We start from the raw sequence: 12,572 nt of genomic DNA, 5'->3' as shown, positions 1-12,572 counted from the left end.
TTTTTTTAAATATTTTAACGCATGTTAATATGTAAATCGTGAGTTTTAATCCCCTAATGTCATAATAATAATTTTATAACGTGGCCTCTTGGTATTTATTTTTCTGTTTTTCTCTGATTTTGACGAATCTGTAAATCTTTTGACATCTTAACCCGTTTTTTGTGAAACCAGCTGTATGTTGTCCTTGAATTGTATATGTATGGAATAATTGGCATTGTTATAAAATACTTCTCTGGTTGTAATATGGCTACTGAGATGTAAAAATACTGAAGGTGTATGCACGTTCAATAATTTATGCTAATCTCGTTCAGTGAATACTAATGACTAATTAGATTTAAGCAGCGGATAAAAAATCAATTTTCTCGTTTAAAGATTTGCAAAAACCTCACTTCTGATTTGATGGAGCAAACAAAATAATTCACTTAATTAAATAAGCAGATAAAGGATCTAATTAGATAAGACGTAATTTATCCAATTTAATGAGTTACCTCTCCAGCGTGACAGGATCCGAGTTTTTCCAGTGGCCTGAGAGAATATCGTGGAATCGGTACTAATTCTGCTTCTCTGCAATTGTAAGCGTGACCCATACTTGGTGCTATGTTCCAGCACACAACTGGTGGTGGTATCTGCAATATTAATTTATTATCTAGACTTTCGTGATTTATGGCATCGTGGAATTATAATCTAACAAGAAACAGGAGCGCTATTTCTATCTTTGGAATAATAATCAAGTATTTCACGCTTCAAATCATCCTAATTACTTTAGTATTCGTGAAGGTAAATTTTATTCTGTGAAGCGTTTATGAAATGCGTATTAATACGAATTTACATCTGAAAATCGATACTTCAGTATAAACAGTATTCGGTTAGCGCAAACTTAACTTATTGCGCTAAACTAATATTTGAAACTGAGAGCATTTTTATTCGACATACGTGATAGAAAAGATTGGTACCTAATTTTGAACTTTGCGGTGTGCGTTTTTGCATTAATTTTAATAATGTGTATGTAATACAGTTATTTAATTTAATTTCGAAGTTATTACTATAGTTTAAAAATGTCGTTTTTATCTCTAAAATGTGTATGCTATTTAATTGTACATATTTTTGAATGGCGTTTTGTGCTTTTATATAAGGAGTTTAGACGATGTGTTGATGTTTTCTTTTTAAATAGAAAATTAGAAAAAAAAATACGTTCTGATTTTGATGGGATAACACATCTTAGATCTTATTTTAACTATCTAAAACTTGTAGACGCCATAGATATATAGATATTATTTTTCAGTATGTTATTTTAAACTTTTTTCAACTCAATTCAGTTAGTATAAAAATTTTTTGAATGCGAATCGATTTTAAGCTGATGCATGATTGCTATGTTAAAAATTGAATTTTTACTGCCGATGTAATGGATGTTTGTAATTTATTCACGAGTGATGTTATTTAATTTTAATTTCCAAAGTTCTAATTTTGCTCATTTGCATAAATTTGTGCTATAATTGTGTGATGTCACGTTGTCCAAATTGCTTAATAATGAAACTCAATTTTCGAACCGTCAGTCATCTGAGGTATCGAAATTGCTAATTTATTGCTCGCATTGATACAAATAAACCGCAACTTTGATCCATAACGTTACCCTCTGTTTCTCCCTAGGCGCTGTGTGATATCGTTTCCGATTTGGTGGATCAGTAGCAACTCTCGGAAAATAATTTCCTAAATTAATCATCTTCGACTTAGGACTTATTGCTGGCGTGCTTTGTAAACTTCTGTAGTGAAGAGGAGACGAGGCCGAAATGGGACTTTGATGTAGAGTTGGTGAGTCGGGTAACGGAGGTACTTCCGGAGGTTCTTCCGGTTCTTCTATTGTTGATGAACACCTCAACGTTGCATAATTTGGTGTATAGTAATTGCCTACAAGCGGTGATCGATACTGTTCAAAAGAAGCTGATGACGAATCACCGGGTGCTTCTTGACTTACAGGCGTCGGATGGCTGCTGGCAGCTGCGTTATTGCTTGACGACAAATTCATTAGTAAATCCTAGAATTTTAGAGCCTTGTCACTCTCCACTCCGTCTTTTATTAGAATTGTTTTACCTTCATATTAATAGTGACGCCGAACGGATTCTTGAGTAAAGTCGGTGACCCTTGCAACTTGTGTCGCTTATTCAGTATTAAAATTACCACAAAAACTACTAAAAGTAACAACATTATTGCCGTTAAGACACCTATGATTATTTCCACGTAAGTATCACTTTCTTTGCGAGCTGCAACTGTGGGAACAGAAAAGTGTTTCAAGAGTAAGACTAATCTTTTGAACTTACTTGTTTCAAAGGCGTCCAATGGGTTTCCATCGGACGAACTAATTACGACTTCGTTTTCGCTAAGATCAAGAGTTTCCTCTTCGGAAATGTTGAATGCGACAGGCACTGAAACACGTAGTCATCAGTTATTTTAATGCTTCTCGTATGCAAACCCTTGTTATGAAAGCTCTCCACACAGATGGTTAAGAATGATAGTACACGTTATGGACACAACATGCAGAAACTGCTTGCGTCAGCGTTTAATACAGCTTGCAAAAATTTTATGAGCATATAAATTTATACGTAATTCTGCAGAACAAATAGTCTGAATTGCTTTTAAACAAGTAGAAAGACGACAAATGTCTGTGTTTTTCTGCCTTTAAACAATGATGATTTGTTGCAGAATTAAAAATATTTTATTATAAGTGAAGGGTTGTAGGCAGTGGCTGTACGTGTGTATATAAATAATTTAACTAAAAAATGATAAGGAAAACATTAAAGAATTGTAGAATTATTGTTTCAACACAAAGAAAGAAATACATTTTTATCATTCACACTTATTTAAAATTAAAGAAGATAAAAACATGATTAGGCAGGCTGGTGCTTGAGATCAATAGAAAGTAAATATCGAAACCCATAACAGAGGGCGTATTACTAATAAAAAGTAAAATTTGAAAATAATGTTGAAATAAATTATTATTTATTACTTTGAGTTCGGAATACAACACCAACACCACCACTGTAACTCGCTTAATGCTAATAAATGAACAATTGTTTTAAAGCAGATACGAGTATTACAAAAAAATGTTGTTTTCGACAGTTAATTCTTTTAGTGCCCGGAATATATTTTGCCCTCTATGAAAATGTTGAGATTTTATAAAAACTTAAATTTTGGAATGATCTGTATATGATAGAATGCCCGACAAACGAAACATGAAATTTACACATAAACATTTGACTATTATTTTTATATAAAATTTTTACTATTTTCTTGAAATTGAAATTTAAAAAAAAATTGCAGAATACGGTATTTATAGAATTCGTCTATTTAAAAAGGTAAGGAACACGTAGAAAAAAAAAAAAATTCGTACAGAGCTAGTTATGTATTCTGTTAGGAATAATGAAAAATTTTGGTGCCATATCTGTTGGGACTCATTGTGGACATCGTATATAAATAAACTAATAAAATTGCTCATCCCACGGATGCCTTAATATTAGCATGAACCGAGTTTTGTTCTGCATTTTCTTATCATTACAAAACTACGATAATATCGAACATGCTAATTAATTAAAATTGTCCAAATTGTGCAGGGCGTGTTCAAAGAGAGTTTGCACAAGAGTTGCGTAATAATTTCCCGCTTTATTGAGCTTCTAGTGATTTAAAAGATTAAATTAATTTAAGTTATGCAGTTGGGCCGAAAAATGTTTTGTTTTAATTAACGCGAGGAAAGAAAAAACAAACGTGTTACGGGACCTAGCGTCTCGTTATGCTGCCGTAGAAGTTACCACATGCGATGTACACGGGCGCAAATTTTATTAAACTTTTATTTCTGCTTCAATATCTCAAAATAAGCAGACAGTTGAAGTTTTAAAATCACACACAACTCTCCAAGTGCATGGTTTATTTATTAAAAAAAAAAATGTGTTGTGCCCAGACCTGTTGTAAATTTCAAGTTCTGGCATTTAGGAAAATATAGTAGCTTCAAATAAAGCTAAAATCAGACTTTAATGCGCCCTGATTTCTAACGATTTTATGCTTTTATACAGAATCCTTTTGCTAGAATCTACTTTTCACAAGGGTAGTTTTTAAGTAATGTGATTATTTATTCGAAATGGATTTGTAATAATTAAGATAGTAGTTTAGACTAGACATGAACAAATTTCGGTTATAATTTGTAATAATATTACTTAATATTTTATTCTGTAAACTAAAGGAAATGTATTGAACGAGCAACATAATTTATAATCGAATCATTCTTGGAATTGAATCCGTAAATGATATGTTTAACGCTGCGTCTAAAAATACGAGATAAAACAAAATTCATTTTAATTGTCGATAATTTTGTAAACCTAAAGCAGGTAGTGAACGGGAAATAATGTATTCTTAATTTCTAGTACTTGTTCAACTTCGACTGTTTATGTCTATACTTTAAACGAAAAAATTCGACCGTTACCACGTTCATCGTGTATCAGCGCCGACATCAAAATATATCTATTTTTCTATTTCGCGATTACAATGACGAGTTTGTGACACTGTTTCTAAAAAAAAAACGGTTAAACAAAATTTAATTTTGTGCAATCGCTTTTAGTGACTCTTGTTATGAGGTTGGTAGTTGTTTACATTTTAGTTACTAATAGACTAATGATACCACAGATCAATGACAATGACAATTTGAACTTAATTTTAAATCAAGTCATACCAATCTAAGCGATTAAAACTAACTAGTTGTTTTTTATACCTATATATTCAATTAAAAATATTAATGAAAGCGAAATAAAAAAAATAACTAGTTACACTCGTTTTACAAGACATCTTGTCGCACTCATTCCTTTGGAGCACTCGTCGCTTCGGTCTTCATACTCCAAATCCATGCTTGCGACAATTGTACATACAACTCGTATATCAATATACTATTGTGTTAAATCAGACTGAAATTTGATTGATTTTGTTTCCTCAACACAGAACTGAGGATTACCATTTATTAAATTAATTAAACACACTTGGTTTTTTCCCAAAAAATATAGATAATAGGAGGAACTGTATGAGAAAAAAAAATGTTGAGGGAATGTTATCACATTGATGGTAGGGATGATTAGAAAATTTTTCATCTACACGATATTCCTAACAAACATATTAAATTTGACAACAATCGACCCTATAGTTTCAGAGATTATCTGTCTAACAAAAATCGACACGGACGGCGGACAGACAGACAGGCGGAAAAGGGATACCTATTTATTTCGTACCCTACAGTCTCGGTTACAATACTTCCTTAGCCTACGCTCGGGAAGTAAAAAAACTAAGATCTTTATGAACCGATTTTTAACTTTAATTTAAATTTTATTTCAGTTCATTAATCAAACTCGCTATGATTTTAATAACTGTCACATGAAACGTCCCTCCTATCTTACTTTTCTTATTTTCTTGGTTGTTACCTCCTCGAAAAATAATCTTTACATTAAAAAAAGAAATATTCAGGACTTTATTTCCCTATTTTGGTATTTATTCAAAAATGTCATTTCCATTGGAGTAGAAAACGTGAAATAAGCTATGTATTTTTAACAAGACCAACACAACGTATTCAGCTACGACCACAGAGCAATGTTACGGACATTTTTTGACAACGGGAAATTTGGGAGAACAAAGGTTGAGAATAACAGAAGAAATTAACGACATAAACAAGAATGCAGAGATGTTGAGGCACGTGACCGATGGAGTTAAACGAATAACTCATTTATGCTTACAACAAAGTGGACGAAATTTTTAGCATTTACGTAATATAATTTCTTTAATAAAATTAATCCTGAACCAGTTTCCCGTGTAACTTCGCACTTAACTTATTAAAAATCTTATTAAAAAGTCTCCGCCACTTTTGATTGTATTTGTCATTTTTTGACATTTATCAGTGTGGTTTAATCACCGACATGCTAAATCCTTTCCAAAAATGACTCGATTACAAATTATGTTGCGCTCGATATAAGAGTGGTGTGCATGTCTATTGAGACAAAAAATTCGTGTCAGATTCTCTACAACACGGACATTGCTTTTAACCGTGATTTATCTCTATTCAGTATAAAGTTAAAGGTTTCTTTCCGTGTAATCTCGGATTACGTGTATTGGAAAACTGAAATATCATACAGTATACTTACAAATTTAATTCAATAACATATTTAGCTTGGTGGAAAATATGGGGTTATTTGGCACACATAACAAATCGTAAGAATATACATATTTATTTGGCAGTCTGATCTAAAATAATAAAATAAATTTTTTGCTTAATTTATAGCCATCTTTTCAGTTTTTGTCCTATGTTATTGACATTATTTTTAGTGATATAGACATTCAAGGGTGTAATGAAATGCGAAAAGAGAATATTTGTAGAAATGCCCATGCACTTAAATATATCGTTTAGGTAATGCTAAAATGAAAAATATTTTTGTAGCTTTGATGATACTTGTTGACATGAAAGCTAACCAAGTATGTAAAAAATTCAGAGGTGAAAGTTACCAGAATCAAAGGCTACTTCACTGAGCATCATCCAGCGGTCCGCGAAAAACAGACGCAGTTTGATGAAACGAGCGAGTCTTTGATGAAGATTAATGGAGACGTTCCGAGCATTTTCCAGCACTCGATCCGGCATGTATGAATAGGACAGGGTTGGGCCATTGTAGAAGCGTCCTCCAATGCTGAACATCACTTTCGCTTTCGAGAAAACCTAAAGGAAAAATGACAAGACAATCAAACCAATTACTTTTCTTTACGAGCTAACCGATATATCAGAGGTGACACTGTCAATAGATTATACTTAGCCAAGAAATTTGCGAAAATTTTGCCGTTAAAAACATTTTTCACTTAAAGAACCTGTATGGTTTTGTATAATACTGGTCTTAATAATTTCATTTAGCGAAAGAACAGCAAGTTTCCTTGTTAAACGTGTGTATTTTTAAGACATTTTTGCACATATTAGACAGTTTTCACATGACCGATCATATCAGTGCTTTTATTAAACTAAATATAAAATAAGATTAACCTATTATACACTATATAAATATTGGTTCTAAACACTGTATTGTAAATAGTAAACAAATCTGAATGTTAGAAAAAACGTGTGGTATTTCTTGTAACGTTGCTGTTATTAATGAATTAGAATTAAGAGGAGCTCTACCTTTGGCTCTTGAGGGGTTGTCAGTACATTTTCAGAATGCGATATGTATATCCATTATTAACAGACTTACTGTTATGAAAATTTCAATGTAACCTATCTGTGTCTACCATAACATAAAGGCAGTTAAAAAAACAGTTTATCATTATCTTTTCCGTTTTTTAATTTTGGCGAAATTACTTTTGGAAATAAAGAAGAGATACATCATCTGTACATCTTCAACATATGTGAATTCTGAACAACCATCGGATTCTAAAGTAAGAACAGTATTTGATATGATTTTTACTTTTCAAGCGTAAGCTCTTACTTCTAGAGTCTGTCTGTCGTCTGTTGTTTTTTTGGAGATTTTTTTGAAGATTTTATGAGACAGACAATGTCCGCTAACCAGAAGTTGTCTAATCACTTCTTCCAACAATTTGATGGTGCCATTTTAAAAATACTGGTAGATAAATCCTACCTAAAAACTATAAAATAACATGCTTCAGGCATTGTGGTTTATTAATCCGCCTTTATTTTTTATCTTAGACGTTTAGATTTTTGAAAGCAAAATCAAAATTGTAACCGATTGATTTGAAACTTTACAAACGCTTTAAGGTTGTTGTAAACATTGTAAATAGCTGATTAAAAATGTTCTATTGATGATTTTGTTACTCATTATATAATATTTTAATAAAAAAAAAATCCACGCTTACTTTTAATTTAGCGCATAATAAGTGTTGTATACAAAATAAAATTTACAGATTCAAATTTTAAAATTTATGTAAGAAACTGGATTTGTTTGATTGTGTTTTAGGGGCTTAGAATGTTCTGTCTAAATAATTGTAGACCAATTTTTTTTGCTATCTGTAAAATAGTTTCTGAAATTACAAAAACCACGCTTCCTAATGAGAATGGCACTCTTTTTGGATTCGTTGAAGAGCAAAAGCCGTCGTAATAAAGTTTTCGGCCGTGACATTACAATATTAGGAGACCATAAAAAAACTCAACTAATGTTAAATTCTATAATCAGTTTCGGATACAATGTCCATTCATAATGTTAGCCGTATCTGTTCACGAGATCTCTTGAGGAAGACAATGGAAATACATTACAGAGGGGAAAACTTTTATAGGATGTGAAAACTATTATCTAGAGTTCTTCTCCTCCATGGAAATTTCTTTTATATATGAGAAAACTGTTTAAAATATCCATAACTCAATAATTAGTAAAGTTATGAAAAATTATATTGAATGAAATAAAAGTCAGTAGAAAAGCAGAAACAGGTTACAATAGTTAGAATAGAGACTTGTCGTACAGATGAAATTATAGATTTCTAATGTTTTATTGGACACAGAAGTAGTTGCATTTTGTATTATACCTAGTCTAGGCAAAAGAAAACGTGAAGAAGCTAAATAATATCAATGTTTAGAAATTAAAAATGTGCGGATTACACTAAACAAAATTTTTTGAGTAAAGGTAGATCACACGAAGACGTACTACGTCAACGAAATAAGAAAATTATCTACATTATCACAAATGAGAACTGCCATTAAATATGTCATTAATCAAGAAAAGACTGAACCCTAACCTATTTCAAACTAAATAGGTAGAAAACTTGAAATAATGAGAAAGATAATAGTTATTTATGTATTGAGGGCATTAATTAGGGAGATTATGCCACGAGGGAATGTTTAAAGCCAGACGAAGGAGGGCTTTAATTTCTCGATGCCCACAATCGGCCATTATGCCCGTGGTACATAGACCGTTTTATAATATTTTAGTTTCTAAAATATTTTTAACCAAACATTGAGTATTTTCGGCAAGATTGTGTGAATTGTGCCGATGCGAACTTTAATACATAGCTGGCTATTATTTTGATATTGTTATGGACACGACGTGGTTTATTTGTTAAATAATTCGATTTTCAAAATGCAAAGTGAAGAAGCGGAAAACGTTTATTCAAAAGAAATTTTAGAAGAATTGGAAGTCCGCCAGGGAATGATTTGATGAAATATTATTTTCCCAACTTTAATAAAAATCTTGAATATCGAAGTTTGTTTGAATAATTAATTAATCTAAATGAATAATCAATCGTTGCTTAGAAATTTTTGACTAATTTGTGCCATAAAGGCCAATTTATGCCCGGATTTGGGTGCTTATAAACAAGATTATGATTCTAAAATAGAATAAAGCCTTTGACATGTTTCTGGATGTCATACCAAATGTAGTGATTATTTTTGTACGCGTAATGGTGAAGACGAAAATTAAATTATTTAAATGATAAATGTTAAAAAAACCCGAAACACAAAAATTAACGTTTTAAAAGTCCACGCGGAACCGAGCTGATTTCTATGCTAATTGTGCTATGATCTGAAAATCTTGAAATGATTAAAGTGATCATCTTGATTAAACCAGCTTTCAAGATAAAAAAAAACTCACTGAAATCGATTAACCCCTTTGGGAATTACAGTGCCACAGACAGATAGCCAGATAATAGGGCCTATTCTGGATCAAACATGGTAAAATTTAAAGGTTGTTAAAAAATAAACAGCCAATCAAATTTAGGAATTTAACTTGTTATTATGGAAATTTGCAATTTAACACTCTCTAAAGTTAACAGGTTTGATTCAGAATTGCCCCTAATAGCTTCAAAATAATAACACCTCTTTTTGCATCGGGGATGAATAAAATGAATGTACTTAGTTAAGGTTGAGGCTAACTCATTTTTTATTTGTCTAACGACCAAAATTATATCATGGACTTTGTCAATGATTTCTGGTATGAAGGAAGTTTTTGCACGAATGGTTTCATAAGAAGAATAGGAATCGTCCAATGGAGGAAAAATCACATCATGGATTTCTTTCACAGTTTTCTTTTCCAAAAAGGAGAATTGAAACATAAACCATTCTCCTAAGAACCTTCGCGATTAAACCAGTTTTCAAACCAAAAAGAAAACTGCATTGATATATGTAGGTTCATCTGTTTGGTAGCTACGGTGCAACAGACACACAGACATCAGCTGACGAAGTTGTGATTCAAAATAGCTAATTAATAACCATCCCCATTAAATCAGTTTTCAACGAAAAAAAAGGCGTTGAAATAGGTCACTCGTTTGGGAGCTGTGGTGCTACAGACGGACAAAGTGGTCAAAAATATTACACCTATTTTTTACATCAGGGATTAAAAATTTAAACGCAATTTTAGAATATGTTAACAACGATTATTATTAAACAGTTCTTGTACTTTAATTTTGAAAATGGTAAAAAATGATGAAGTAGTTAGTTACAATAATACGACGACCGTACTCTTGTATTATTTACAAAAACATTGCGGGTAACACTGTTCAAAATTAAAAGCGGATTAAATTTTTTTTTTGAAAAATGATAAAATTTGATTTTGCATTTTTGACAGTTGTCAAAATTAAATCATTTGAAATTTTGTATCCAACTTAAAAAAATGGAGTTATAATTGTTATTTTGCACTCCTGAACAAGGCGGTTATCTGGGAAAAGTGAGTTAAACTTACAACCCGCTAGTGAATTATAAACCACTTTACCTATTAAAAATCACCATAGTTATAGCTCTTTTACATATACAGTTTCCGACAAAAAATTTCAAACATCACTTTTCTGTCATGTCAAAAATTTTAATGTAGTCTATGCTTTATTGTCATTATTTCGGACAGCTGGAATGTCAAACTTTCAAAATTCCAGCTTACGCTACAGCTACATTCATGTAAGTGTCAAATGTAAAAGTTAAAAATGACTGTCAAATATTAAGGTTAGAAACATCTAAAGGTTGCTTTACACTATCTGACGACTGAATGACATTGACGTCTGAAATTTTTTGGTGGCAACTGTATATGTTGGATAAAATGCATTGCTTTATTGAATAATATTTTTGTCACACCCTGAGTAAAAAATTCTAAATATTGGACTGATGAAACTACGTAATATTTAGAAACATGCTATTCTGAATGTTTCAAATCAGGTTGAATTCGCAATTTTGAGACAATACCAACAAGGTTTTGGAAGGAATGAACATATAAATTGTGATTAGCGATTTACCACGTTTACGATAATCTTAAAAGCATGTGCAGCATGTGTATTACAATGTAAGTAACAGAATCCTGCATTTTGTTTTCTGAAAACTGTATAATATGTACATGGAAATATAACACTTGATTAATAAACCATTTTTGTAGTAGCATATTATTTTCTACAATTTAGATAAGACTTATTTAGGAAAGTTTTGAGATACTTATTTAAAAAAACATCAAAATTTCACAAAAATCTGTCCACTATTTGGGCCAATTACTTATCTAATAAAAGCGCCAAGACGACAGATGTTTTTTAATATTTTTCAAGGTTTAAAACCTCGAGAAAACATGAAATTCGTCATCGCTAATGACTTTTTCATAATAACATGTGTAATACCTACTTCCCGAGGTATTGTATAGTTGCCATTTTTTTTCAGACAGTTCAAACTATGTAGCAGAAATATAATTTTTAAAACAGCGAAGTAATGGGGTGTTTACAGAGGCACCGGGTAGGCCCTTCGGTAAATCACTTGCACAGATTGAAATGTTGAAGACCAACAGATCTGGCTTCAGATTTATTTCAATATTCTTTTTACCTGATACTGATAAAAATCAAAAGTGAATTTTGAAGTTGTTTATAGCGGTACGAATTCAGTACACTAAAAAAAAAGCACTTGACCACTAAAGAAATACCAACTAAAAAAGCTACACAACACAATGAAAATAAAAAAAAGCTAGGCACTGCGCTTTTGACCTCCTGCGGTCTCATCAGCGCAGTATATTCCAGTATTTTGTCTTGCAAGCGTTATTAGATGTATGCTTAACAGAAACCGATTAGTGAGATATAAGATGTCGGTAGTGACTCGATGGGTTACATCTTTGTTGCAGATATTGCACACTAATTACTTGGACTAAACCAGTGCAGTGGGTGAAAACAGCTATTTCCCGGACAAGAAGAGCCCCACTGGACATTGGATTATACCTGCCATTATTTACTCCTTTTTTACGGAAAACCTCCGTATGGTTTATATATATACGTATATAGCGTGTATCCCATCGAATCACTACCAACATCTTTATATCTCACAAATGTTAAATAAATAAGAAAAATCGTCCCGATTGTTTTTCCTGTAAATTTTCGACTACGTCATTTCATTCCTTGGCAGGCAGCGGGCGACAAGTTCAATGCTATTTATTATAGCCGATGCGGCTTCAGTTGAATGCAATGGTCACTGACTTTTACACAATGGACCCGACTTTACTGCTGCCATGTAACTTTATTAGAAATGGAATTTTTATTGATGATGAATTTTTGGGTGTTTCACCTGATGGTTTAATTATTGCACATAATATTATTGTATGTAGAAGTAAAACTGGATA

The 12,572-nt window shown here is 31.8% G+C and overlaps 1 protein-coding gene across 1 annotated transcript in view; it reads right to left on the bottom strand.

Annotated features, from left to right (window-relative positions):
• The window catches only part of LOC135143264 (discoidin domain-containing receptor 2-like), a 200,038-nt gene that overhangs the window by 10,029 nt on the left and 177,437 nt on the right, over positions 1-12,572 (bottom strand). The window contains exons 8-12 of the mRNA XM_064075137.1: positions 6,523-6,730; positions 2,316-2,420; positions 2,089-2,264; positions 1,631-2,032; positions 489-626 (exon numbers count right to left, since the gene is read on the bottom strand). Coding sequence (XP_063931207.1) covers positions 489-626; positions 1,631-2,032; positions 2,089-2,264; positions 2,316-2,420; positions 6,523-6,730 — 1,029 coding nt within the window. The remainder of the gene's footprint in view (positions 1-488; positions 627-1,630; positions 2,033-2,088; positions 2,265-2,315; positions 2,421-6,522; positions 6,731-12,572) is intronic.

The sequence above is a fragment of the Zophobas morio genome, unplaced genomic scaffold (genome assembly GCF_036711695.1).
Source record: "Zophobas morio isolate AGI-343-1 ecotype UQ-CSIRO unplaced genomic scaffold, CSIRO_AGI_Zmor_V1 ptg000058l, whole genome shotgun sequence".
In the NCBI taxonomy this organism is placed as follows: Eukaryota; Metazoa; Arthropoda; class Insecta; order Coleoptera; family Tenebrionidae; genus Zophobas; species Zophobas morio.
This window is presented reverse-complemented; position numbering and strand designations above follow the sequence as displayed.